A 24,603-nucleotide genomic window follows, 5' to 3' on the forward strand; every position below is an offset into this window, starting at 1 on the left:
TTATCACTATATGCTTACTTTTAGCAAGACTCACAGTGTTCTTGCTGACTTTACTGTGAAACCAAGAACAGGTTAAGTCTAGAACTGAGAATTGGATTTGGCAGTCCAGGAATGTCCCACACCAAAGCTTCCAGTTATGCAATGTGCCAGAGTACATATTGCTTCCATCTGTGGTGAGTAAACCAGTTTCAGACAGAGTGAACCTCACATTATTAAAAATCTTATTTCCACTGTCAAAAACTGGAATTTCTCCACACAGAAAAAATTTGTTATAGTCTTTTAGACATGCCACACACGACAATGAGGTTACTGTGAAATTGAACACAGATGAATATATAAAGAATGATGCATGCAATAAGTGAAAAAACACAAAAGGTTTCACAAGAAATACAATGTTTTCTGTATAAAGTTGGGTTCAAAATGATGTGCGTCCCAAGAATATTTGGTAATGCCTACCCCAGATAGAATAACAGCACTGAAGCTTTTCCAGTAATGCCTAACAAGGTTGAACATATTTGTAGTGGAATCTTGGACCCACTCCTCAATGCAGGACACTTTAACCACCTTTATAGTCTTATATTTGTGGATGTGGGCACTATCTTCAATTCAGCCAGAGTCTACCATATGGCACAACCCTGACATAAAGTTCATGTTTCTTTTACAATTAGTGTGTTTTTGGGCTGAAATATCCTGGTACTTAACAGAATTCCTGATGACATCAATCTTCCTAAGAGCACCTAGACAACCAGCCACAAAAAAGCCCAAAACCATATTTTACAGTGCGTATCAGCTGCCTTTCTTTGTACAAAGCCCATTTTTTCATGAAAATATGCTGATGTGAATGTTTATGACCTAAGAGTTCGATTTTGGTCATCTGACCAAAACACACAATTCCAGTTTCAATGATGTTTGGTGAAGTTCAGGTGCTGCATTTTCTCGGTTGCTCTTTTTCCTGTTCTTTCCTGCAACACTTCAGTTGATTTTGAAACTTGAAAACCACAAATTGTGCAATTCTGTCATCTATGAGCTCTTCTTTCCTTCCATCACCATCCTCCGCACAGTGCAGGGGTACAGCGTGATCATGGATCCGTTTCCCTGTCTAGACCTTTATTATTGCCCTGATGATGTGTACTGCTATTTTTAAGTGCCTATGTGTTTTGGTTATTGCCTATGATAATGAATGACAAAGGGAACTCATATTTATACACCAGGAAAACAAGATCTGATCAAATGCTAAAGTTCTGAGGAACTGAGAGTTCCAAAAAAATAATGTCAAAATAATACCATTTTTGACAGACAATTTGTTTGCATTTATTTGTTCATACAAATAATTTTGGAACATATAAATATATATTTGAGAAAAATACCAGTATTTTAAAAAGTAGATATATGATAAATACTATTTGTTAGACTAAAGGTAAAGGTGTCTTTATTGTTAAATACTGTTTGAGTCAAACAGAGTCTAACAAAATTTTAATTATTGATTGCAATGTTTAATCAATTGTTTTATGAAGGGTAATTCTGAAAGGCATTGTATTTCTTTTTTTTTATTATTATTATATTATCTGAGTTGCATAATAAATTTTTGGGTTGATGTTTGCAGCACAGACGTGCCATTCTTTCCTTGTTCATGCTTGTTTATTCTAATTATCGTCCCAGGAAACAGATCCAAAATCAGAACATCTGCTCAGAAATATGTCTGCAAGACCTGCAATACTTACATTATTTCAAACTCTGATGATATTAAGATTATTTATGACATGCTGCCTGACACAAGATTCAATATTCTTTATTATTTTTAATATTTTTATTTACCTAATAGTCTTTACCTATACTGTGGTGGTTTAAACAATGGCTCCTCATCTAGAGTGAACTAATTAGACCAGTCCTCAAGGACCAAAGTCACAGGCAGAGCAGTTTGTGCAGACTGTGTCCGAGACCAAAAGAATAAAGGAATAAATAATTTTAAAATCTTCAGATTTCGAGATAATAGTTTAAATAATGAAATAAAATTGAAACATATAGTCAAATACCTTAGATATATTTGATGTCTAAAGTTTCCTCCTTTTGCTTTGCACCGAGGCTACAAGGTTAATGTAGTAATAAGTACCAGCTTAGTGTTCATGAAAACTACTTGCCTAAATCATCACATTCATGGCTCAAAAACAGTGTTTGGCTGACTTGATTTTCTAAATAGTTTTACAGAATTAAAAAAAAAATTAATATATACATCAAATCCAATCATATTAGCATCAAAATAACTTCTATTGAACAATTCCACCTTTACACTTTGGAAATCTGAAAGCTACACCTCCTACCTGAGTGGAGTGAGCCCAAATTATGTGTTGATAAAGAACATACTATCGTTAGAACGTACTACTGTTTGAGTTTTAAGATAAATTATGGAATATTCTTGGTATTCATAGACCATTTTTTACACACTATGTGCAATAAAATATTGCTTGGATACCTAGATCAACTATTGTGGAATCACTCTAATGACTCTAATATTAGTAATTTTTCTAGTAAATCTTAGTAACATAATGCAAAAAAAGGTGATTTCTAACAGGGATTTAGATGATTTAGATGGAAGGTTAGATGGATTCTGCTGACAAACAACAAAAGAAATTATCACTAGCATTTTGGTTACTCCATAAAATTAGAACATTAGAAGATCTTATAATCCTCGTGGAACTCTGGCTGCCTGGTACAGACACGCTTAAACAAATCGCATGTCCAAGCAGCTAAAAATTTCAGTGGAAACCACTGAATTTCAGCGGAAGCAGAACTCAGAAATAAAAACCTTAAAAACATATATTCCAAGTAGGTTTTAAAGAACGAACAAACCATAAACTCCTTTAAATTACTCTACTTTATTAAATTGTTTAGTAAATTATTAATGTCTTTAGATGGTGGTGATATAATAGCATTTAAAGGGATCAGTCTGGAATTTTACATCACACTCCTAGTAATGAGCTTATGCTAGCAGAGAGAGAGCGAGATAGAGAGAGAGAGAGAGAGAGAGAGTGTGTGTCTGTAAAAGGACTGATTTGCCTTGAACCCAGTGGAATAGGACTTGGGTTCAGGAAATTAGCTCTGGCAGAAAGTGAATATAGGCATCAGTGCCAGACATGCTGGATCAATAATTCATTGTATGCTCCATTAATCAGGTAAGAAGGGAAATAAACCATTTGTTACATGCAAAAATGTCCGCCCATTTAATTAAATCTGCAGTTCGGATGTAGTCAAACAGGTGGGAAATCTGTCAGAGGACAGTCAAACACTTTAAAAAATTAATTAACATAATGTAGGCAAAGCACAAGGGCACTTGCAAATTTAAAGGGCCCACTGATGTTTTTGCCGTGGGATGTAATTCTTTCAATAAGGTAATAATTCAGGTCACTTCTAAAACACACAGCACTGAAAGACACACGGGCCCAGCTGGGGGTCTGGACAGCATGGAGTGTGTGTGTTCAGGAATTCTAACCCCTTTGATCTACACAGAGACACCCTCAATAGGGCCAGGCCATGTTAAGCTGCAAGAATACAAGCCACCATACCATGATACCTGATGTGACCATTTAACCAGCTGTCACACACAATATAGTCATCATGTGATCATATTTCATGGTTTGCTGCTATTTTCAATATAACAGAAATAAAAACCTTTGAAAAGGGGTGTAAAATATCTGATGATGATATGGTGATCTGTATGTATATTTAGAGCAGCTCATGCAAATAGATGTAAACTGACTTAGGGTGGAATCTTTAAAACATTTTGACATGCTCGTGGATTCTTAGTGTATAAAAAGTCTACAACTATAAAAACTATAATCCTCCTTTGTTTATTGCTACATCAACTATATCAAAATTACTACATTTTATTTTAGTCTCTCTCTCTCTCTCTCTCTCTCTCTCTCTCTTTCTCTCTCTCCTTTGCCTATTTTGGCAGGCCGGTGCCAGGTATTTGTTGAAATTCCACACACCCTGCAGGGAGAAATATGTTCCCTCCCTCTTGTCTCAGCCTTGGTGCCTGTCTATGTCCATCTTCTGTGTGCAAATACACAGCACATGCCTCGGACACCTTGAACACACAAACCTATGTCAGGAGTCCCGAATGAACATGCAATGTGCCCATTAGACCAACTGCCATTGTCGAATTCATATTCAAATTTATTCACAAAATGATACAACCATATAACCGAAAACATAACTTAAATAATGAATCTTAAATATAACATTTGCATAAAGGCACTTAGATTTAAAAAGACTACGTAGTGTATTCAGCTATCATCTTAATCTGGTTACTTTGTACCTTGGTTCTCATGATATTAACATATGACGTGATAAAAATCTGAGACTGATTTTTTTGCCAGGAAGGAATAAAATCTCTTCTTCCATTTTTTTTAGTGTGAGCCACAGACTGAGAGCTAAGCTCCTGAAGCCACACTAACACACACTCTTTTCCCTCCATGGGATTAGATGTCTTTGAGGGTTGCCAATGTTGGTGTTGAGTGCTGGTGTGAAGTAGAAGAGTGTTGGTGATGTGTATGTTGGCTCTAAAGTATGCTGGATGTGCACATATGTGTGTGTTGGCTATGAAATGCATGCAGTTCTGTGGCCTGTGTGTGTGTTGGCATGAGGACTGAATCTGAAGTTGGTGTCAGTAGCTCACAAGAAGACAAAGCTATAACTCTTTCTCTTTCTCTCCCACTCTGGTCGGTGGCTTAGACACATGTTCCTTTCCACTGGACTGCCTTCATCCTATGAGTCATTCTCATTTTACAGGAAACAGCATGTGTGGACTGACCAGCTCATGATACATTTATTTGCTATTATTGTGTTTTAAGAATACAACAAAGGCAGAGTACATATAAAAAAAAAGCATTTTTCGTACAATGCAAAGATTATGTATAAATACTTTTTATATAATTACTGTACATCTTTAGTAATTATTGGGCATGTTTGTACACAAATAAAAATGGTTTTGTGTGTTTATTTGTGTGATTAGTAGCTTCTCAGTTTCAGTTAAAAGCAATTACTGCTGTAATTACAGTTATTGTCTCAAATGTATTATAATATAAATTTACCATTTAAGTTTTTAAAGTGTTTTTTCCCTGTCCAGCAGAGATCCCACAGCCTTTAATTTTACTATCTATATTTCCTGCTACACTGTATCTGAAGCTCCCATCTCCACTTCAATAACATGTGTTCCCAAGGTCTTTTAAATTTGGTTGGAAATAAATATGATACAGATCATCTGCATGACTATGGCAATGAAGACATTTTTCAAACATTTCCTTTCCATTAATGGTAATGCATTCCTGTATAGTCTTAAGGGTGCAATACAATATTTCATATGGTTTGAATGGTTTTGTGCTGTGGTTTGGATGGTAGTAAATATCAGAATGTTATCCAGCATTTTTCAAGCATGATTAACCTATAATAGGAGCTGAATCTGGTCTCTAGTGGGCTAATGGATTTTAAACGTGTTACTATTCATACTGGGTTAATCATATAATTTAATGCTTATGTAGGCATGCCGTTTCATATGTGTCATAAATATTTTTGGGTGCATAGAAGCCAACTCGTCTAAATTAATAGAGCATATACATTTTGCTAGGAGACATTTACCAATGTTGCAATATGCAATATGGTGTGTGTGTGTGTGTGTTTTGCAGTTTATTGAAATAATATTAATAAATTGTTATTAGTTGCTCCAAACAGTCTGATTTACTGATTTACATAACTATAACTATATCTATCTATCTATCTATCTATCTATTTATCTTTATATATATATACATATATATATATATATATATATATATATATATATATATATATTCTTTAGTTTTTAAAGTAGGTGAGAGACAGGATCTAAACAAACTGAAATGACCAGAAGTGCCAGGTCATTTGTAGTTAATTGATTAATTACATTGTGATGGTTAGGCTCCGCCCCGTGCCCCTCTTGGCCCCGCCTCTCTGGCCCGCGGTTATCAGATGAGTCAGAGGAGGAGGCGCGAGGTGAGCAAGGTGTGTGAGCAGCTTTCCTCAGCAGCTCAGAGTTGTCAAAGAGAACTGCTTGTCCTGTCCTTGCAGACTATGCAAACAGATCTTCAATAAAGACGTATACAAAGGGATTTTTAATCGATAACGGACACGTTTTTAAAATGGAAAGTCACCAGGGAAATTGTGAGAAGCCTCTGTGTCGTGCTGCGGTGTTGGACAGGCCAGTGCACACGGAGAGGAACAGCAGCATCTGAGCTCTGCAGCTGGAGGTAAACTCACTGTACACACACTCACACTCACTGTACACTCACTGTAGACACACTGTACACACACACACTCACTCACTGTACACTCACTGTACACACACTCACACTCACTCACACTCACTGTACACTCATTGTACACTCACACTCACTGTACACTCACTGTAGACACACTGTACACACACACACTCACTCACTGTACACTCACTATACACACACTCTCACTCACTCACACTCACTGTACACTCATTGTACACTCACACTCACTGTACACTCACTGTAGACACACTGTACACACACACACTCACTCACTGTACACTCACTGTACACACACTCACACTCACTCACACTCACTGTACACTCATTGTACACTCACAATCACTGTACACTCACTGTAGACACACTGTACACACACACACTCACTCACTGTACACTCACTGTACACACACTCACACTCATTGTACACTCCCACTCACTGTACACTCACTGTACACTCACTCACACACTCTGTACACTCACAATCACTGCACACTCACTGTACACACACTCCCACTCACTGTACACTCACTGTACACTCACTCACACACTCTGTACACTCACAATCACTGCACACTCACTGTACACACACTCACACTCACTGTACACTCACTGTACACACACTCACACTCACTGTACACTCACAATCACTGTAATCTCACACTCACTGCACACTCACTGTACACACACTCACACTCACTGTGCACTCACTGTACACTCACAATCACTGTAATCTCACACTCACTGCACACTCACTGTACACACACTCACACTCACTGTGCACTCACTGTACACTCACAATCACTGTAATCTCATACTCACTGCACACTCACTGTACACTCACACTCACTGTAATCTCACTGTACCCTCACACTCACTGTAATCTCACTGTACACTCACAATCACTGTAATCTCACTGTAATCTCACTGCACACTCACACTCACTGTAATCTCACTGTAATCTCACTGTACACTCACACTCACTGTAATCTCACTGTAATCTCACTGTATGCTCTTAATGAATTACTGAAACAGCTTTAAAAGTTTCCTTAACTGCTCATGATTCTACACAAAAGAAACCAGTATAATATTGTTGAATGTATGTCACCAGGCAGGCACATGTTAGTCTCCTCATGCCACTGGCTTGTTTTAATAAAGCCTATGATAGCTCTTAATCATTAGTAATGGTGATGGATTTTGCTATTGGATTTAGTTCGTTTGCAGTAGCGTTAAAACTGTGTTAAAACTGTGTTAAAACTGTTCTACAAAACGAAACAACGAATGATCAGTTTTCCCACCATTATAGATTTTTTCCACCACTTTATTATTATTATTATTATTATTATTATTATTATTATTAAATTGACGTTTACATTTTGCAGTGCGTTATTTTTTTTACCGGTTTTAAAAATCTTTCTCCAGAGAATGACATGAAGAAGAGCAACTCTAACGAACACTTCAAGCTATTTATTACTAGGAGTAAAAATAATAACCTAATATTAAGCATAATACACAATATAATACACCTCAGTTAAATGATTCCTTATATTTATCTCGTAAAATTTAACCAAATAATAATAATAATAATAATAATAATAATAGTAATAATAATAATAATAATAAACGTATTAATATAGCTTGCTGTTCTTGCGCTTAGAGAAAACCTAAAGATCTCTGGTGTTAAATGAACACTCGGGACTAATTTGGCTATAAACTACAAGCCTGATTGAGTGTCTGTGTGTGTGTGTGTGTGTGTGTGTGTGTGTGTGTGGGCGCGCGCACGCGGTCTGAACCCTCATGGAGACGCTTATGGAGAGTCACCATGTGGCCCAGAAATTGCTCCTGTGTGAACGCGCACTCCGGCCGCGCTTTAATTTCCTCACAGCTAAGGTTACACACTCAGCAGTGAAGAACACACATCATATGTCCGACTGCTGAGGAAGCTGAAATGCAGAGTATTTGACTCATTAATCAGGAAATCAACGACGATTTACCAAAAGGCCAAATATAATTTGGTGTCAGCTATAAACATCCCCTGATTTTAGACACTGAAATGACTGGATTTGCTGAGGCATGCTACAGATGCCCAGGATGAGCAGAATGAATACAGGCTGCATTTCCAAATAAGGCGCAGATCTGTTGCGCAAGGCTTCTGCTCGCGCGGTCACTTCGCTTTTTCGTTTAGTCGGGAGGGTCTAGTTTATTAATCTTGTGAAGGAATTGAGAAGTGCACGTAATTAATTATAATTAACTAATTTTGCTTCTCACCAACAGGACGCATGAAGCGGTTTAACGCAGGCTGAGCGCGGCATGCAAGTGGATCTGGTGCATTTGTATAGAAATAAATAGACCTACAAAAATAAAAACGAAACATGAAAATAAAAATAAGCAAATGCTGTATTTACGCAGAACACAAGGCATATTTTTAATCATATATTACAGCACAAACTGTAAACTCGTGACTGCAGTGATTCGGTCCTACAACCTCCAATAACCTATTTTTTTCCCCCAAAAAATGTTTTTTTTTTTTTTTAAATGGCTGTGCCATCTGAAACCATGAATTCTACTATAAAGATTAAAATGTCTCCATATTTTTGTTATTAAATTGATGTATGTAAAATCACCCATGAAGTCCTCTTACTCTGGTTTTTCCCTTTTTTTCCTTCCCTTTTCCCCTCTCAGTCCACTTCTCTTTTCTCTAATAGAATACTAACGTTACACCTTCTAATATTCTGTCCCTATAACAAACACAAAGCTCTTTATCGTTTCACATTAACATTTACTGATTGTTCTTGAGTCTAGGTGTTCACTGAAGCTTCTTCTTTCCAAGCCAAATGGAAGACTCAGGCTCGGTCTCCCTCCTCTCTTCCCCAGCTCCATCTTACACCTTTTCTTTCCTCTCTAACCTGTCCACCCCTTCCTCTTCTCCCTCAGTTTATCCATCCCCAAGCATAGCCTCCACAGCTCTTTTTTGTTTCTTTCTATCACTCCTTTCCCTTCTGGGCATTCTGGGAAACCTGTACACTCTGGGGCTTCTCATTCAGCGCCGCAGGGGCCCCAGAAGGAGACGCAGTATGGCACCAAGCTGCTGTTTGACTCCTGCTTGCCTTAGAACCTTTTCCCCATCTCACTCTCCTAATTCCTCCCCCACCTCGTCCTCCTTGTCTTCTTCTTCACTTCATCTGCAGGTTCTGAGTCTAGCTTTGGCAGATCTGCTTTACCTCTCCACTGCACCCTTTATCGTCTATGACAGCCTGGCATCTGATTGGGCTTTTGGTGAACTCGGCTGCCGCCTCCTGCTCAGCCTGGACCTGCTCACCATGCACGCCAGCATCTTCACACTGACTGCAATGAGTCTGGACCGATACCGTGCCGTGGCAGACCCTCTTGCTGCATCTTCAGCTCCTACCTCAGGACTGCGGCGTGTGGTACTGGCATGGGGCCTTGCTGTGGCACTCAGCCTACCCATGATGATCACTCTGCACCTGGAGGATGGAGGAAACCAGGAGGGCAAACTGTGTGTTCCAGCATGGGATGAGCAAAGCTCCAAAGCTTACCTCAGTGTACTATTCTGCACCAGCATCCTAGGACCAGGCCTGGCCATCGGGGGTCTGTATGCAGCCTTGGGGCGTCACTACTGGGTTTCACAGACACAGTTGGCCTGGGCTGGTGGATGTAGCGCCAACCCACCCCGTGCTCCTAGACCCAAAGTCCTGCTTCTCATTTTGGGAATTGTGCTTGCATTCTGGGCCTGTTTCCTCCCATTCTGGATCTGGCAGTTACTACCACTCTATCGACCAGATGTTCTACGTGTGGTACCAGTAGGCACACAGGTCACTGTTAACCGGATCCTAACAGGACTAACATATGGGAACTCATGTGTAAATCCATTTTTTTACACGTTACTGACAGGAAAGCGGCACCGGACCAGAGGGCAGACAGCAAGCACAACTGCTCCATTCTGCCAAAAGGGAAGCTCTGTTCACCAGTGAAAGCACTTTTTACCTGCCCATAAATAAGTGCACTTTTCACAACTCTTTTTACATACACTACATCAATCATTCATTCATATTCAATAGCCACAGCCAATTTATTCTGGTCAGGGTCGTGGTGGATCCGGGGCCTATCCCGGGATCACTAGGTGCAAGAAGGGAATATACCCTGGATAAAACAGCAGTGCTTTACTGGGCATATTATAGACATCTTTTTAAATTAATAAGATTATAAATTATTCCGGTACTCATGTATTTCAGTTGCAGCATTATTGTTGCAGTCAAATATATTAAGTAAACTGTTCACCCATTGTGGTCATTGGGTTTAGGACTCTCCTAGGTTTTAGTAGAATTGACTATGATAACCATTTTCTCTACTAAAAGGCAATGTGTAATAATGTGTTATATGAGGCTCTTATGCTTCTTAAAAGCAAAGCTTATAATGAAGCATCAGTGCTTCAACTAGCAGACAGCTAATTATCACACACTGGTGAACAAAAATGTTCAAAACATCTGTTTGAGGAGACACCAAAGGCACAACATGAAAGGGACAACACAAGTTTTGACATGATTTGTAACTTGCCCAAAGGGAATTTTCACTACAGGTGTGAAGCATTTTAAAACCAAATTGGTTTATTAGCCCTAATGAAGAGAAAGGCCATATATTTCAATTAGGCTCAAAGCTAAAGAACAATTCCCATTGGAATTTGCTCTTTGAAGAGGATAAATATTAGTCTTGTCCATTATTTTAGGATTTACAAATGTGTATCGACTCACATGAAGCTGTTTAGTTCTCGTACTGTAGTGTTTTACTTTTGTAAATTAATATGTCAATTCCCATTTTTTTCTGTTTGTCTGTGAGTGGATAAATCTGTCTACTAAGTTTCTAAGCTTATATTTTACTGGCTTTTACACAATTTTTTTTTACATCAGTACATCAGCAATAATACTTTATAAAGATTTAGCAACATTCATAGTTCTTCCCTGCAAAAATCTTGTTCTACTGATGTTACTTTACTGAATGCTTGGCTCTAATTTAAATATTTGTAAAACTACAGCCTACTGCATTCTATAACGGAAGATGTTTGCCTAGAAGGTATTAGATGGTATTCTTTGCATTCAAATTCTATGTCTTCTATGACTCTTGAAAACCTCAGACTTTGTTTGCCTTTTACAGCAAACTGCATTTATTTTTGCATCTGCCTTTTCCCTGCATTGCTTTGCACATAGCATAGTCACAAACATTCATATACATGCATTTGTGGCAATAATATATACTGATGAATAAAAATACCCCTTTTATACTGAAGTCTGTGAAGTGGTTCATGGTTCTCTCCCCAAAGTGTTTAGGCAAAAAAACATCCCCTATCCTGAGTATTTGAGAGTGCCAATGATAGAATGCTGCATAGAATAAACATTCATTCATTACATTCAGTAAAATGGAGAAACAAGGCAGGGCATAAACTCAGAAAAAAGTTAGTTTTATTGGTTGTTGATTGGGCTGTTATGATAGAAATGTGCTTTCTTTGTTATTTCAAACAAGCAGCAGTTGAATAGTATGATCTTAACTGAGTTTGCATTTGTTTGAAATTGCATTTTCTTCAAATCTCTGTGTATGTTGTATAAAATGACTTACGGCATATATAAATTCCCCTTCTCTGACTTCTAGCCAAATACATTTGCAAAAGCTATTTTGCTATTTGGGTTCAATATAAGTATTTGGGTAAATTAATGTAAAGAAAACTAAGTCAGATCTCATATATAAAAAAAACATACTGAACACATAGCCTTACTGCTGTTTCTTCTTTGACACTGCATGTATAAATGTCTACACTAAATTAATTTATGGCATGCATGTGATGTTCATATGTGAGTAACATGTGGGTGAGAGAGCCTGTGTCTTGTCTGTAAATGTTTGAATGGCAGCATGGTGTCAGGCTGCATGAAGAACTCCTATGCGCATGAACACTTCTTTGTGCAACAGTGAAAATTGTCAAATTTGTGTATCTGTGTGCCTTTTGTGATTGCATACAGTATATTTCATACAGGGGCTTCCAAGATGAATACAAAGAAAAAAAAAAAACCTTTCTGGTCCCTATTAAAATATCACAATTCTTCAATCACAGTGGAGTTCAGTCTGTTCAAAAAGAAAAAAACAGGCATCCCATAATCAGAACATGGTGCTTGAGAAGCATTTGTGCAAAGCCGTACCTCTGTTTCACTCTGTCCTTTCTTCCCTTTAGCATGTGTTTCCATTTACCTGGGAGAAACGCGCTAGCTAACGTTCCTAGTTTGTTCTCTGTGAAGCCAGCATTGATCCTCCAATGCCAGACCGGCCTCAGATCTCTAATACACATGGAGCTCAGCGCATTTCTGTGGAACAAAGTGGTCTCTCAGCTTCTTTTGCTGTTCATCAGCAGCTTTTATGAACCTTTGATACCTAATCTATTTCATTTTCTCCAGTGCTGTGATTGCAAATATGTTGGTAGACCAGTAATACTTTATGTAAACAGGAAGGAGAATAAAAGTTCTCTATTTAATACCATCTTCAGGAGTTTAACAGTGGCAAATTTATAACAGGACTATGTCTGACCTCTCTCTCTCTCTCTCTCTCTCTCTCTCAGTGCTAGTCTGAAAGATTGAGTATGTGATAAACTTCAAGCACATGTATTTACCCACTGGGTCCAAACAGGGGAAAATATTGTCCTGGGGAGGTTGATAAATCTATAGGCTGTCAGTTTATGTTGGTAGACACAAGAATTGGTACCGTATGACTCTCCAACAATAACCACCACGACTGTATTTGCACAAAATTTCTTGTTTTGTTGGAGGTAGTGGCTTGTAGACCACAGACTACAGGGTGATGTAAAGGGCACATATATTTTTGTTTCCAAGCTGTACTTTTGTGCTACCTATGCATTTCAGAGATTGAATCCATGTCCTTTCCCTGAGTGTCTTTCCATTCACCACCCATCCTTCCCCTCCCTCATTGGTCCACACCTCCTGTCTCTTCTCTGTGTTTGTAGCTCAGGCAGGTGCCCCTCCTCTGGGCGGCTCATTCAGGAAAGGCCCCCGCTGGGCAGACGAGACTAGGCCGAAGCTTGGCCCAAGCCCCTGCTGAGACAGTATAAGAGGCTCCCTTCTCCTAGGCACACACATGCACACATACTGAAATTCTATTTCTCCATCTGTTTTCCCTCTTTCAGTCTTTCTGTATCTTTCCCTCTCCCTCTTTGTCTCTCTTTCTGCATATTAATTTTAGGTTCCTGGCTTTGTCCAAGCCAAAATAAAAGCCCACAAAGAGTTTACACATTAGTGCTGAGCACGCTCTTTATTACTGTAAGCCTTGTTCACACAGACACTCCAGAACGTTTATTTTATGTTACTGTAAATCTTGCTGATGGAAAAGAAAAAAAATCATTCATCCAAATCCTGATATCAACCTGTGAACAGGCAGGAGCCAGACAGCCAAGTGGCTCTTTGTGGATCCTGGGGCTCCATCAGTAAAAAAGCTACCCTATGCTGCCACATCCCCGTGCCTTCACACTTCAGTGTCAGCCGCCGTGATCAGACGAAGGCACTGGCTGCCCTCTTCAGAGGCCGGAGGTTACATAAACGGACATCGGCCCTTCTGTTCTCACCCTGGCTCTGACCACAAGAACTATGAAAACGCCATGTCTACACTACTCCATTGTTTTCATTTAACTCTTCACCGTGCGCTTGTCTATTATCTGCTTGTGTGTGGCTTGTCTACCTTAGTCCTCCTCATATATTGTTTTCCCCATTGCTTCTCACTATTGGCTGATTTGTTGCAGAAATCATATGGGGTCATATTGAAAGTGCCAACAAGACACTCAATCTTTAGTTCACAAAAGTCAAACCCAATGATTTAAATTAGAGCTTTCCATGTCTTCATAAGGAATTCCTAGATAGAGTCTATGTTTTAAAGCCTCTTTGATGTTTTTTTTTTTTTTTTTGTAGATCTTGCCCCAAAATGTCTAATTATATCCAATTATATCTAATGCTTTTCAATTTTGGGCAGAAACTGTAAGTTCTAAAACATCTCATGCCTGAGATTTGGTTTCATAAAGACTGACGTGGTGATATGGGCAGTGTTGGGTACTTGAGCAAGGCCCTTAACCACATCTGCTCTAGGGGTGCTGTATCATGGCTGACACTGCGCTCTGACCCCAGCTTCCTAGCAAGCTGGGATATGTGAAAAACTGCATTTCATTGGCTCTGTACTTGCACGCTGCACAATGACAATAGAAGTTGAATCTAATCTAACAAGATTCAGGTGATATGATCCATCATTCAATGGATGTAAGCAGCCAGACACTGGGCCATCATACTTTTGCTATCTAAGCTATAGTCAGTCAGTCATAAACATTCCGTGATTAGCACACTTGCAGGTAATGCATAGAGCATGTCCAACCTCTCCTACTAGTTGTTAGAAAGTTTTACACCAACCACCCTTATATTCAATTCATCTTTCTCCCACCATTTACTCCATTCTTCAATTCAATTCAGGAATGTTTCTCAGCAAGACGATGTAAGATATATGTCCATAACTCTTATGGGCATGACTAAGAGCCACCCCTGACACTGGTAGAGACCTGCTAGTGCAAACACTTGACAAGCCTCGATTCGACATGCTTGCAGATTTTTCCCTGCTGGTTAGCCAGAGAAAACATCAGCTGTGATGTAGTTGAAAACCAAAAACAGATAGGACAGGTCATTTTTTAACCTTCGTAGATATATTGAGCAGTTTACTGTTAATTTACTGTTGAAAGCATGTTTTCAAAGCATGTTTTGTTTCATGCATTCAGTGTATAAAGAACCCAACAGTGATAATTGACTAAACATAGAAGATTCCTTAGAACAAGTAATGATAATACTAGACATGATAGTTATTCCCTATTGCTTCCACACATTTTTGAAAATAGTGCCTCAAATACTCTAATACATTTATCATACCTATGAGCACATTTTGCAAATCCTCATACAGCATGTGTAAACGAAATCTGCCTTCAAAACCATGAACATTGTCCTCAAAATGAAAACACCACACACACAGTTTTTCACACTGTACTGATTACAGTCTTTCTCAGTTGTTTACATTTCCTAAAACACAAAACTGTAAATGTTCTCTATTATCTGTGCACACCTCTAACCCTTGCCGTACCACCACCGAGCCAAACCTCTTCCTTTTGCAAGATTCATGTATTGCTCCAGTCAGCAATACTGTGCACTGGAGCCTTTTGTATTGTAGCCTTTACAGGTTTTTTTTCTCAGTTGGTATAATACAAATTTCTCCAAATTAAGTTTATTGCTCTCAAAATAGTTAACAGGCATCTGAAACATAAATAATAACATACCTTGCTTTCCAAACACAACACACAAAATGAAATTTCCATGTCTTTAAATGTCTCCATGCTACCTAAAACACTTAAAATAGTTACCAGGACACAGAGTTACTTTTTCATAGTTTTCAAACAAATTTGCAAAAACATATGTGCAATTTTTCCTAACACGACAAAAAAAAGTTCAAATTTTATTTCAATTTGCAATCTTCTTACCTGCCATAGTGGGTGAGTATTTCTCACATCTGAGCTCATGTTACTCTCTGTGTTTTGTTTTCTGGGTTTCATATGTTCTTCCCTAGCTCACATGGGGTTCCTCTGGCTTTTCTGGTTTCCTCCCACTGTCCAAAATGTGCAGGTTGGTGGATTGGCTTGTGTGCATGGTGCCTTGTGATGGACTGGCTTCCCATCTGGAGTGAATTCTCCCACTTTAAAGCTAGTGTTCCTGGGATAAGCTCAGGACCCACTGAGACCCTGAACAGAACAAAGTAACTACTAAAGACGAATGAATGAACGAATGAATGAATGAACCTTCTCACCTTCACATAACCGATATACATTTTTTCCCAAGTTGATGTCAGCTAGACTAGTAAAGCACACAACACAGTAACTAGTAAAGCACACAACAACTGATCACACCATCTCTCAGAATTTAGCTATGTACATGAAAGAGTCACATTTGAATGAGCATGAACAAACAATAAACAACAAGAATCTGGTCAAAGAGTGGGGAGCAGAAGATGTGTATTAATAAGAGGAGACTAAGCATTTGGCATAGGAAAAGGATAAGGAGAAGAGGAGGAGCGAGGAAGAGTGGAAGAGGTAGAAAGGGATGAAGAAAGATGAAGAGGACAGGGAGTAGGGAGAGAAGATCAGAGAGGAAGAGAAGGGAGAAGAACAGAATAAATAAGAAGAATCTGAAATAAGGGCCATCCTAATTGACCATGTCCTACAGCAAATTCTCCTTTTCTAAGCTCAAAAATGGCATCCTCATTCCAAAACAGCAAGGCCAGGAACAACTGGAGCTGAGACACTTTGTGGTGGTTTGGGATAATGTTCAATTCCACCGATTAGCACTAGTGCACGAGTGAATTGAAACCCATTCATGTATCCTAATGGTGTTTCTCCCACCATATTCTCCCTTTGTGAATCCTGTTGAGTTTCTCTCTTTCTGGATATGAAAAGTATATGAAAGCAATCTATTAGAGAATTAACCTCCTACAGGACACAGAGGAAGCTATAAGAGATATTCAGGCAAATGCATCAGACCCACTGGCCTCCCAGAAATGAACAGCTTGATTGATTAACTCAAAGCTCATATACATGAACATTTTGTATGCCTGGTTGCAATTTCCTGTAATCTATATATTTACTAACATGAGTATTTCTAATCAATCAAAATCGGAAAACTTCAAGGAACTGTAGACCTTAAAAAGGAAAAGCTATCTTACAGACAGAAAAAATATGTCGGGGAAGATAAATATGTTTTGTCTTTAGTGTACCTGTGTGATTATAGCCGAATAAATTATTTAGTCAACGGATGACAGGTCTACAGTTTTGATTTTTTTTATTCCATTTTTTTTTATAAGAAGAAAGCAGTATTTCATTTTGCAATCATTTGATGACTGTGAGCAATGAACAACTCTCTCTCTCTCTCTCTCTCACTGTGTGTGTGTGTGTGTAACAGACTAATATCATTACAATCAGTTTTGACTGGCTTGTCAGAGTAAAATAAGAATAGTATCTCTGCAATGTCAATTGTGTTTAGTATTTTGCAAATGTGCATTTTGTAGGAAAGATAATGAAAATTCACATAGTTCTGTGATCAGCTGTATTAATGTGGGGTTTTGAAGCAATATCTTGAGAATGATGTTAGCCTTTTGCAACTCCAAAATTGCCCCAAGGTGTGAGTGTGTGTGTGTGTCTGTGGTTGTGAACTGGCATCCTTCATGCCTGGTGTCCCTGGAATAGGCTGCGGAACCACTGTGACTCTGTGAGGATAAAGCGGTAACTGAAGATGTACAAATGAATGTTAACCTTTCAACAACTGCATCTAAACTATTGAGAACAGCTATAATTGAGAACACAGCTGTCACAGTGTGTGTGTGCTGGTGTCAGTGTTTTATACATCAACTAGAAAACTGCATAGAAATGAATTCTGTACTTATGATGATGACTACACATACAGTACATACATAAAATTGGTCTGAACTATTTTCTTCACTTGCTGAAGGCTAAAACTGAAGGCAAAACACCCCAAGAACATGCAGGAACTGAAGACAGGTGAGGTAAAGGCATGGAAGAGCATCACCAGGAAAGAAACCCTGCGTCTGTTGACGTCCATGGGTTCCAGACTTCCTGCAGTCATTGACTACAAAGGATATTAAAAATAACATTTTAACTTTTGATTACATTAGTTTGTGCCATTACATTTGGTGCCTTAAAAAGGGGGAACCACCTATAAAAAGTGCTGTCATTCCTACACCCTTCACCTGATTTGGATGTCAATAGCTTTAATTTAAAGCTGAAAGTCTGCACTTTGAGTTGATTTTCAGCTGTGGTACTGTGGTAGAAAGCTAAAATACCAATAACTTTGTCAGTGTCCAAATATTTATGGATTGATTGTACAGTATGCCATGGTTTTGGAGGCAATGTTTTGAATTTGCTCACAATATATGATATTCAAATATGTGTGTATAGTTTTAATAAATGTGAACTTTTGAGAAAATGAATGTTTGGAAGTCTAAAATTGAATTATTTCTACTAACGCACCAACTCACAAGACATAAACTAAACATCTAAGACAAATTTTATATGAACTCTCTGGGTGAAAGCTCAACACTTCTGCCCAGTTCACACCACAATCAGAGTTTCCTTAACAAGTTTAGAATATCACTTGGTCTGGTTTGTGGCTCTAGGACAGAAAATAAAAAAAGGTATCTGTGGTATGCCCCCTAGTGCTAAAGAATATATAATACATTTCAGTTCACCATGTGCCAAGTTACACAATTGGGTTAAAATACTATATCACTGTTTTATGCATTATAACTGTTACTGTGGGTTGGATTTTTTTTTTTTTTTTTTTTAAAAAAAGCATATAAAAAAGCTTATTCCTGACCCTGCTTATAAGTGGGGAAAATATAAATAGATGGTTCCACCCCCTGCTTTTACCAGTAATGGATCTTATTCAAGATGGAAGAAAGTTATGGGAGCATTATTAAATTCACACAACAGAGAAGCATGACCTCAGATACCTCTCATATCAGATATTTGGATAATATGCATCTGGGAAATATTTCAGTCAGTTGGTAAAGTTATAAAGTCAAGGGTGGGTTATGGAAATAGGGAGCTAAACTAGGTGATCAATAAATTCATACAGTAAAGAAGGCTCACCAAGGGACAAGAATTCATTTAGTTAATACACTCAGATTATAAGGAAAGGACTCATAGTGGAATTTCATTACATGTCATTATGCTAAAGCATTTAGACGTGCCAATAGTGGGTGGATTTGGGCTTGAAATAAAATTAAAACAATTGTCTGAATTGTAGGTTTGTATATGACTGTGCCTAAATGACTGGGCAGCCTTGCTTGTGGTAGCTCTCCCACATCCCTGTTTTAGAGTCTTGTAGTCATTTAATACAGTACTAGATACTTAGTGAACAATTTTTTATTTTATTATATTATTTTTAAACCATTTTTGGGAGTTTGCTAAGAAGTGATAAATGACAGTATCATAACATGGAACCCAGATAGGCTATGAAGGATTTATTCTATTTTTGAAAAGATCACAGAGGGCAAAGAATGCATTAAGTATTTCTGAGGTTGTCACTATGGTTACAGGCTTAGTAGGCTGGCGTGAGATGAGAGCTGACTCTGGCCCTGTCCTAAATGGTGCCTTAAACCCTGCAGTCCTTCTCCAAATCCACACGTCATGAAAAATGCCTCGAGGGTGTGCATGAATTTTTAAAAAATGGCCATTTGGGACACAGAGTCTGTTTACTGATCCACACAGTGCACAGTTCCAGTAGTATTACAGTTCACTGTCATTAGGAAATACAACTATCAATCCTAAAAATGGACAGGAATGTTTATAAGCTGTAGCCAACAGTGCTAACTATACAGTATAGTTAACTACTAGGCTGGAGCATTAGTATTTCCTTTTTAAACCAAACTAAGCCTGCTGTTTGCAGTAGGTACTGGCTGACAGTGTCTTACATTCTCACATATACTTAGCTTACCTCAATTTTAGCTTTGTCAGTCATGACATGAAAAAAGATGCGGTCCATTTTGACATGGTAGAGGAGGCCATTTCCCATCTTCCATGTATGACTTTCTAAGTTATTTTCCAGCTTTCTTATAACCTGTCTACAATGTAGCATTAGTAGCTGTAATGCTACATAAGCTGTACCAGCACTTACCAGCTGCTGAAGATGTCTACCAGCCTGAGCAGCATGGTAGGTGGCCAGACCAAGCTGGATTTTACAGCAGGGGTGGGGACACAGACAGCCTCACAGACAGCAATCATAGTGTTAGAGAAGGTTTATGTCCTGAAAGACCCAGCATCCAGTCTCTCACAAGTGACTGATGCTTGTTTGATCCAGTGTTGGATTTTAAGGTCAGTGCTGCCCAGATACTTAAATGATGGAACAACTTTGAGTACCTCATGACTGATAGTAATAGTGGATAGTGAAGATAGGCAGAGTGGCATCTCCACTGTAAAATCACTTCTGTCTTTGGGCTCTCACTCTGATATTTAAAGCCCATGTGTAGTGTTGAGATAGATAGATAGATAGATCACTTTATTAATCACAGAGGGAAATTCAAAGATTACAACAGCAGTCCAAAAAGTAGAGTGAGTAAAACCATATATACATAGTTTTCTGAGTATGAAAAGTGTCAGTGCAACTACTGGAGTATTAACCCCAGGGAAGAAGAATGATTAGTGATACTAGTCATACAGTGCAATAATATTATGCATCAGTGCAGTAAGCAGAATTAGAGATAGGTGCTAAATACGGGATGTTCTTGTCTTTTTCCTTGTTGTTAAGAATTACACTGTTTGTTCATTGAAGGCCTTGTTTACTTGTAACATCAAAAATGGAGCTAATTATGTTCTGTAGAAATTTGCATAATCTATTGTCTTGTGTTTGCAGCTAATTTGAGTTAATAAACTACAAGCCTGCTGTGTAATGTGCCTCTCAATTGGGAAGGTCATGTCTATAGATGTAATAACAACAATGCTGGCATCAAATTACCAGTTACTAGAGTATTTTCCAGGAAATGTCCCTGCCTAAATTATATAAGAATTCAGTGTCAAGTAAGGTAGCCATAACATGGTAGACTAATACAATACAGCTTGAAAGTCACTGAGTAGATCATTCTTGCCAGTTTGGTTCTGTACTCCAGCATAAATAATGACCATGAAGTTAAATTCACAATGTCAGCTTTCATCTATGCATCATTCATGCTTAAGAGATCTAACACCAAGTCTTAATTGTAGCATCTGTTTCTGTGTATGAAAATAATGAATAACTGCCAATGCCAGTAAAGCAAACCACCATTAAGATCAATCAGAGACACAGACAAAACTTTAGGTGGTACAAAGCTGTTTATTTGATTTGATAAGAGAATGTACTACTGAGACAAAGATTAATCTATACCAGAGTAATGGAGTGAGCAATGTATAAATAAAAAGAAACAGTGTATAATAATGGTGTTTATTCATTTATTGATAGATATATAGACAGATAGAATCTAGTCCCTCTATCTGGACTAGAGCCTCAGTCTAGTCTAGGCTAGAGAAGCAGCCCCATAGCCCGATGATGCTGCCACCACCATGCTTCATTGTGGGTATGGTGTTCTTTGGGTGATAAGCTGTCTTCTTGTTGAGCCAAACATTCCTTTTAGAATTATGTCCAAAAAGTTCTACCTTGCTCTTATCAGACCATAACACATTTTGCCACATGGTTTGGCAAAATTTTAGCAGACTTGGATTTTTTTTTTGTGATGAAGGGCTTCTGTTTAGCTACCCTACCCCATATCTCAGACATAAAGAATACAACAGATTGTTGTCGCATGTAGGGAGTGACAAGTATTTGCCACACATTCCTGCAGCTACTTTAATGGCAGAGTGGCTAATCGGGAGAACCGGGAGAGTTCCCAGTGGGCTGCGGGCTGGTGATGGAATAAATTTAATGTTAGTGTTAGAACTATTTGTTGCAGTATAGGCAGCAGGCTGCTGCACTCTGAGCCGTACACTTGTAGCCTATCGATCACGCCCCTGCATCCCCATACAGGAAGCAATACAGGAGATAATGAGAGAAGCTCATTGAGATCCCTAATTGGTCAACTGATTCCCGGCTGGTCACATGACAAAAGTACAGGTTTACAGTTAGACCAGAGAGCCATCTTATCATTTTATCAATATGGACAGCAAAAAAGAAAACTAGAGGGGGAGGGGCAGAATAAAGAAGAGAAAGGAGGTACAAGGATATGCAAGTAAATGCACCAAACTTACAGACTTGTTTGCAACAACAACAAACCCAGATGATAGCAATGGAGATGCTGAGACAGGTATGTATGGCGTACACAGTGTAGCACTGCATAATACATGCTACTCTACCAGTGACTGTTCTGTGATCATCCCAGTGCTAATAATATAAATACAAATTACCTACAGAGGAAAAGTCACAGTAGATACTCAACTGCTTTAAATCATGAGAAGCTATTTCGAACAATTATAATATATTATAATTTTTTAAAACAATATTTATTATCTCTTTCCTTCAAGCTACTTCCAGTTTAGTGTTTAGTCATTTTAGCATCAAGGAATTTTCAAAGCATTGCTGGGATATTTATGAATGACTGATATGTTAGTTTCAAAATTGTTATGTGGCTATATCTAAGTTACATCTAAGTGCGAAAGATATTTGATATTTTTGTAGTTTCTGAAACCCTATGCATATTAGCATTACTAGTGGCCTACTGTGTATGCTTATCAAAAGAGTAGTACAGTAAATGTCAAAACAGTTGAAAGGAAATAGAGTGGAAATAAAGTAAGAGTGCCTGTTTAAGCATAAAAATTAAAGTCAGAAATGTCTTAGTCAAAATATAGTGTGATAATGTGTTCGTTTGAAGTTATCTATAGCCTTTTATATTTATTTTAGGCTTGTTAATTTTTTTGTTTGCATATATTTATTTAATTTGCAATATTTAAAAATAAATAGTCTAAAGAGTTTAAACTGTGGATTTGTCATTGTGGACATTCCAAATGAGTGTGTGGACCCTTTTTCTCGGGCTGAAAAACAGTCCCACTCAGCCCTGAGATCCTTTAATGTTGCCGTGAGTCTCTTGGCATCCTCTCCGATTAGTTTTCTTCTTGTCCTTTTGTCTATTTTAGAGGGACATCCTGTTCATAGTAATGTCACTGCGGTGCCCCATTTTCTCCACTTGTTGATGATGGTCTTCACTGAGTTCTGTGGTACATCTAATGATTTGAAATTCTTTTGTACCCCTCTCCTGATGGATACCTTTCAACACTGAGATCCTGTACAAGCTTTGTAAGCTCTTTGTGGACCATGACTTCAGCAGTCAGAGGACAGCAAAATGATGTAAAGAAAATCCTACAGAAAAAGCTGATCTTTATTTGAGGTTAATCAGAATCACTTCATTGATGGCAGGTGTATGATAATTACTTCTGAACATGAGTTTGAATGTAATTAATTCTGAGCACAGTCACATACCTCATTATAAAAAGGGGTGCACATTTGTGCAACGGGTTATTGTTTATTGCCTAAAACTTTGTTTTAAATATATATATTAATCACTTGAATTTTGTTGGTTGCTATATCACAATAAAGGTGGAGAAAGATCAGACAGGATTTAACGTGGTTTCATCACAAAAACCTGCAAGAAGAATACAGACATGCTGAACACATTTCAATATGTGTTCATCATACTATATTTCAATAAATTTTGCAGTTCCCAGTTCTCAAAAGACACAGTCATCTCAAAACAGTCATCAGTGTAACACAATGTACAGTACCTGCAGCCAAAAATCATTGCAAAATCAGGAAGTCGGAACAATAGTGTAATAAAAATTGCAAAATGTTGAAAAATGTTCTCCAAGCTTATGAAGGGTGATGGGAAGACTGATAAAAATTTTATGTTATACCACCTGGTTAGGCTGTGCACGTTAGTCGTACTTTCCCCTCAAGACTTTATTAGTACAAGAATGTTACGGGAGTATGAGAACTGCTGAGCATTGCAAAATATTCAAAGGAATGATATTCCATGGGCTACTTCTGTGGTTATTGACAGAATAAAAGACAACAGCCTTTGGCTCTGCGTGGACTGCAGCAGTTTCGAGGCAGTGACACCAAAAGTCACTGGACACCCCCCCACACACATAGAGGCGTTGTTAGTGATATTTTAACCCACTCTTGCTTAACATTATTTATTTGAAAACTAAACTCTATATTGATAAGAACCTTTTTTATGTGGCACATGGCTCTCTGCCTCTGTCTAATTAACAAGTTAATAAATTCTGTCTGAAAGACAGGCCAGATTGATAAGTGCTAGTAGAAATAATTTATAAATTACCACTCCTAAAGACCATCACAGACAAGTTGTTTCAAGAAAGTAATAAGGCATTTATGTGTCTCATCTGGGGTGTGTTCATGACAGTGTTCCTGGGATAGGCTCTGGATCCACTGTGACCCTGACCAGGATACAGCAGTTTTTGTTTGAGGACAACTGGCCAAAATATGAGTGTTCATCTTTTTTGTGCTTGTAGATGTTTCTGTGTGCTCCTGTTTTCCCAAAGTGCTCCTTAACAAAAAGCTTACCGTAGAAGCCTGGTAAGCACATAATCATGAGTCACTTGTGCTCATGAGGTATAACAGTGAACAAACAGGGCAGAGTACGCTCATTGCCG

General features: G+C 38.2%; 1 protein-coding gene across 1 annotated transcript; it reads left to right on the forward strand.

Annotated features, from left to right (window-relative positions):
• Positions 1–6,027: 6,027 nt before the first annotated feature.
• uts2r3 (urotensin-2 receptor 3) lies at positions 6,028–12,838 on the forward strand. The gene is made up of 2 exons (XM_026926649.3): positions 6,028–6,281; positions 8,994–12,838. The coding sequence occupies exon 2, from the start codon at positions 9,146–9,148 to the stop codon at positions 10,301–10,303; it is 1,158 nt and encodes a 385-aa protein (XP_026782450.3). The 5' UTR covers positions 6,028–6,281; positions 8,994–9,145; the 3' UTR covers positions 10,304–12,838.
• Positions 12,839–24,603: the final 11,765 nt, after the last annotated feature.

This window comes from Pangasianodon hypophthalmus, chromosome 1 (genome assembly GCF_027358585.1).
Source record: "Pangasianodon hypophthalmus isolate fPanHyp1 chromosome 1, fPanHyp1.pri, whole genome shotgun sequence".
Lineage (NCBI taxonomy): Eukaryota > Metazoa > Chordata > Actinopteri > Siluriformes > Pangasiidae > Pangasianodon > Pangasianodon hypophthalmus.

Bases quoted from the DNA above. Each gene is read 5' to 3' on its own strand.
- uts2r3 (XM_026926649.3), top strand. From the start codon at position 9,146: ATGGAAGACTCAGGCTCGGTCTCCCTCCTCTCTTCCCCAGCTCCATCT.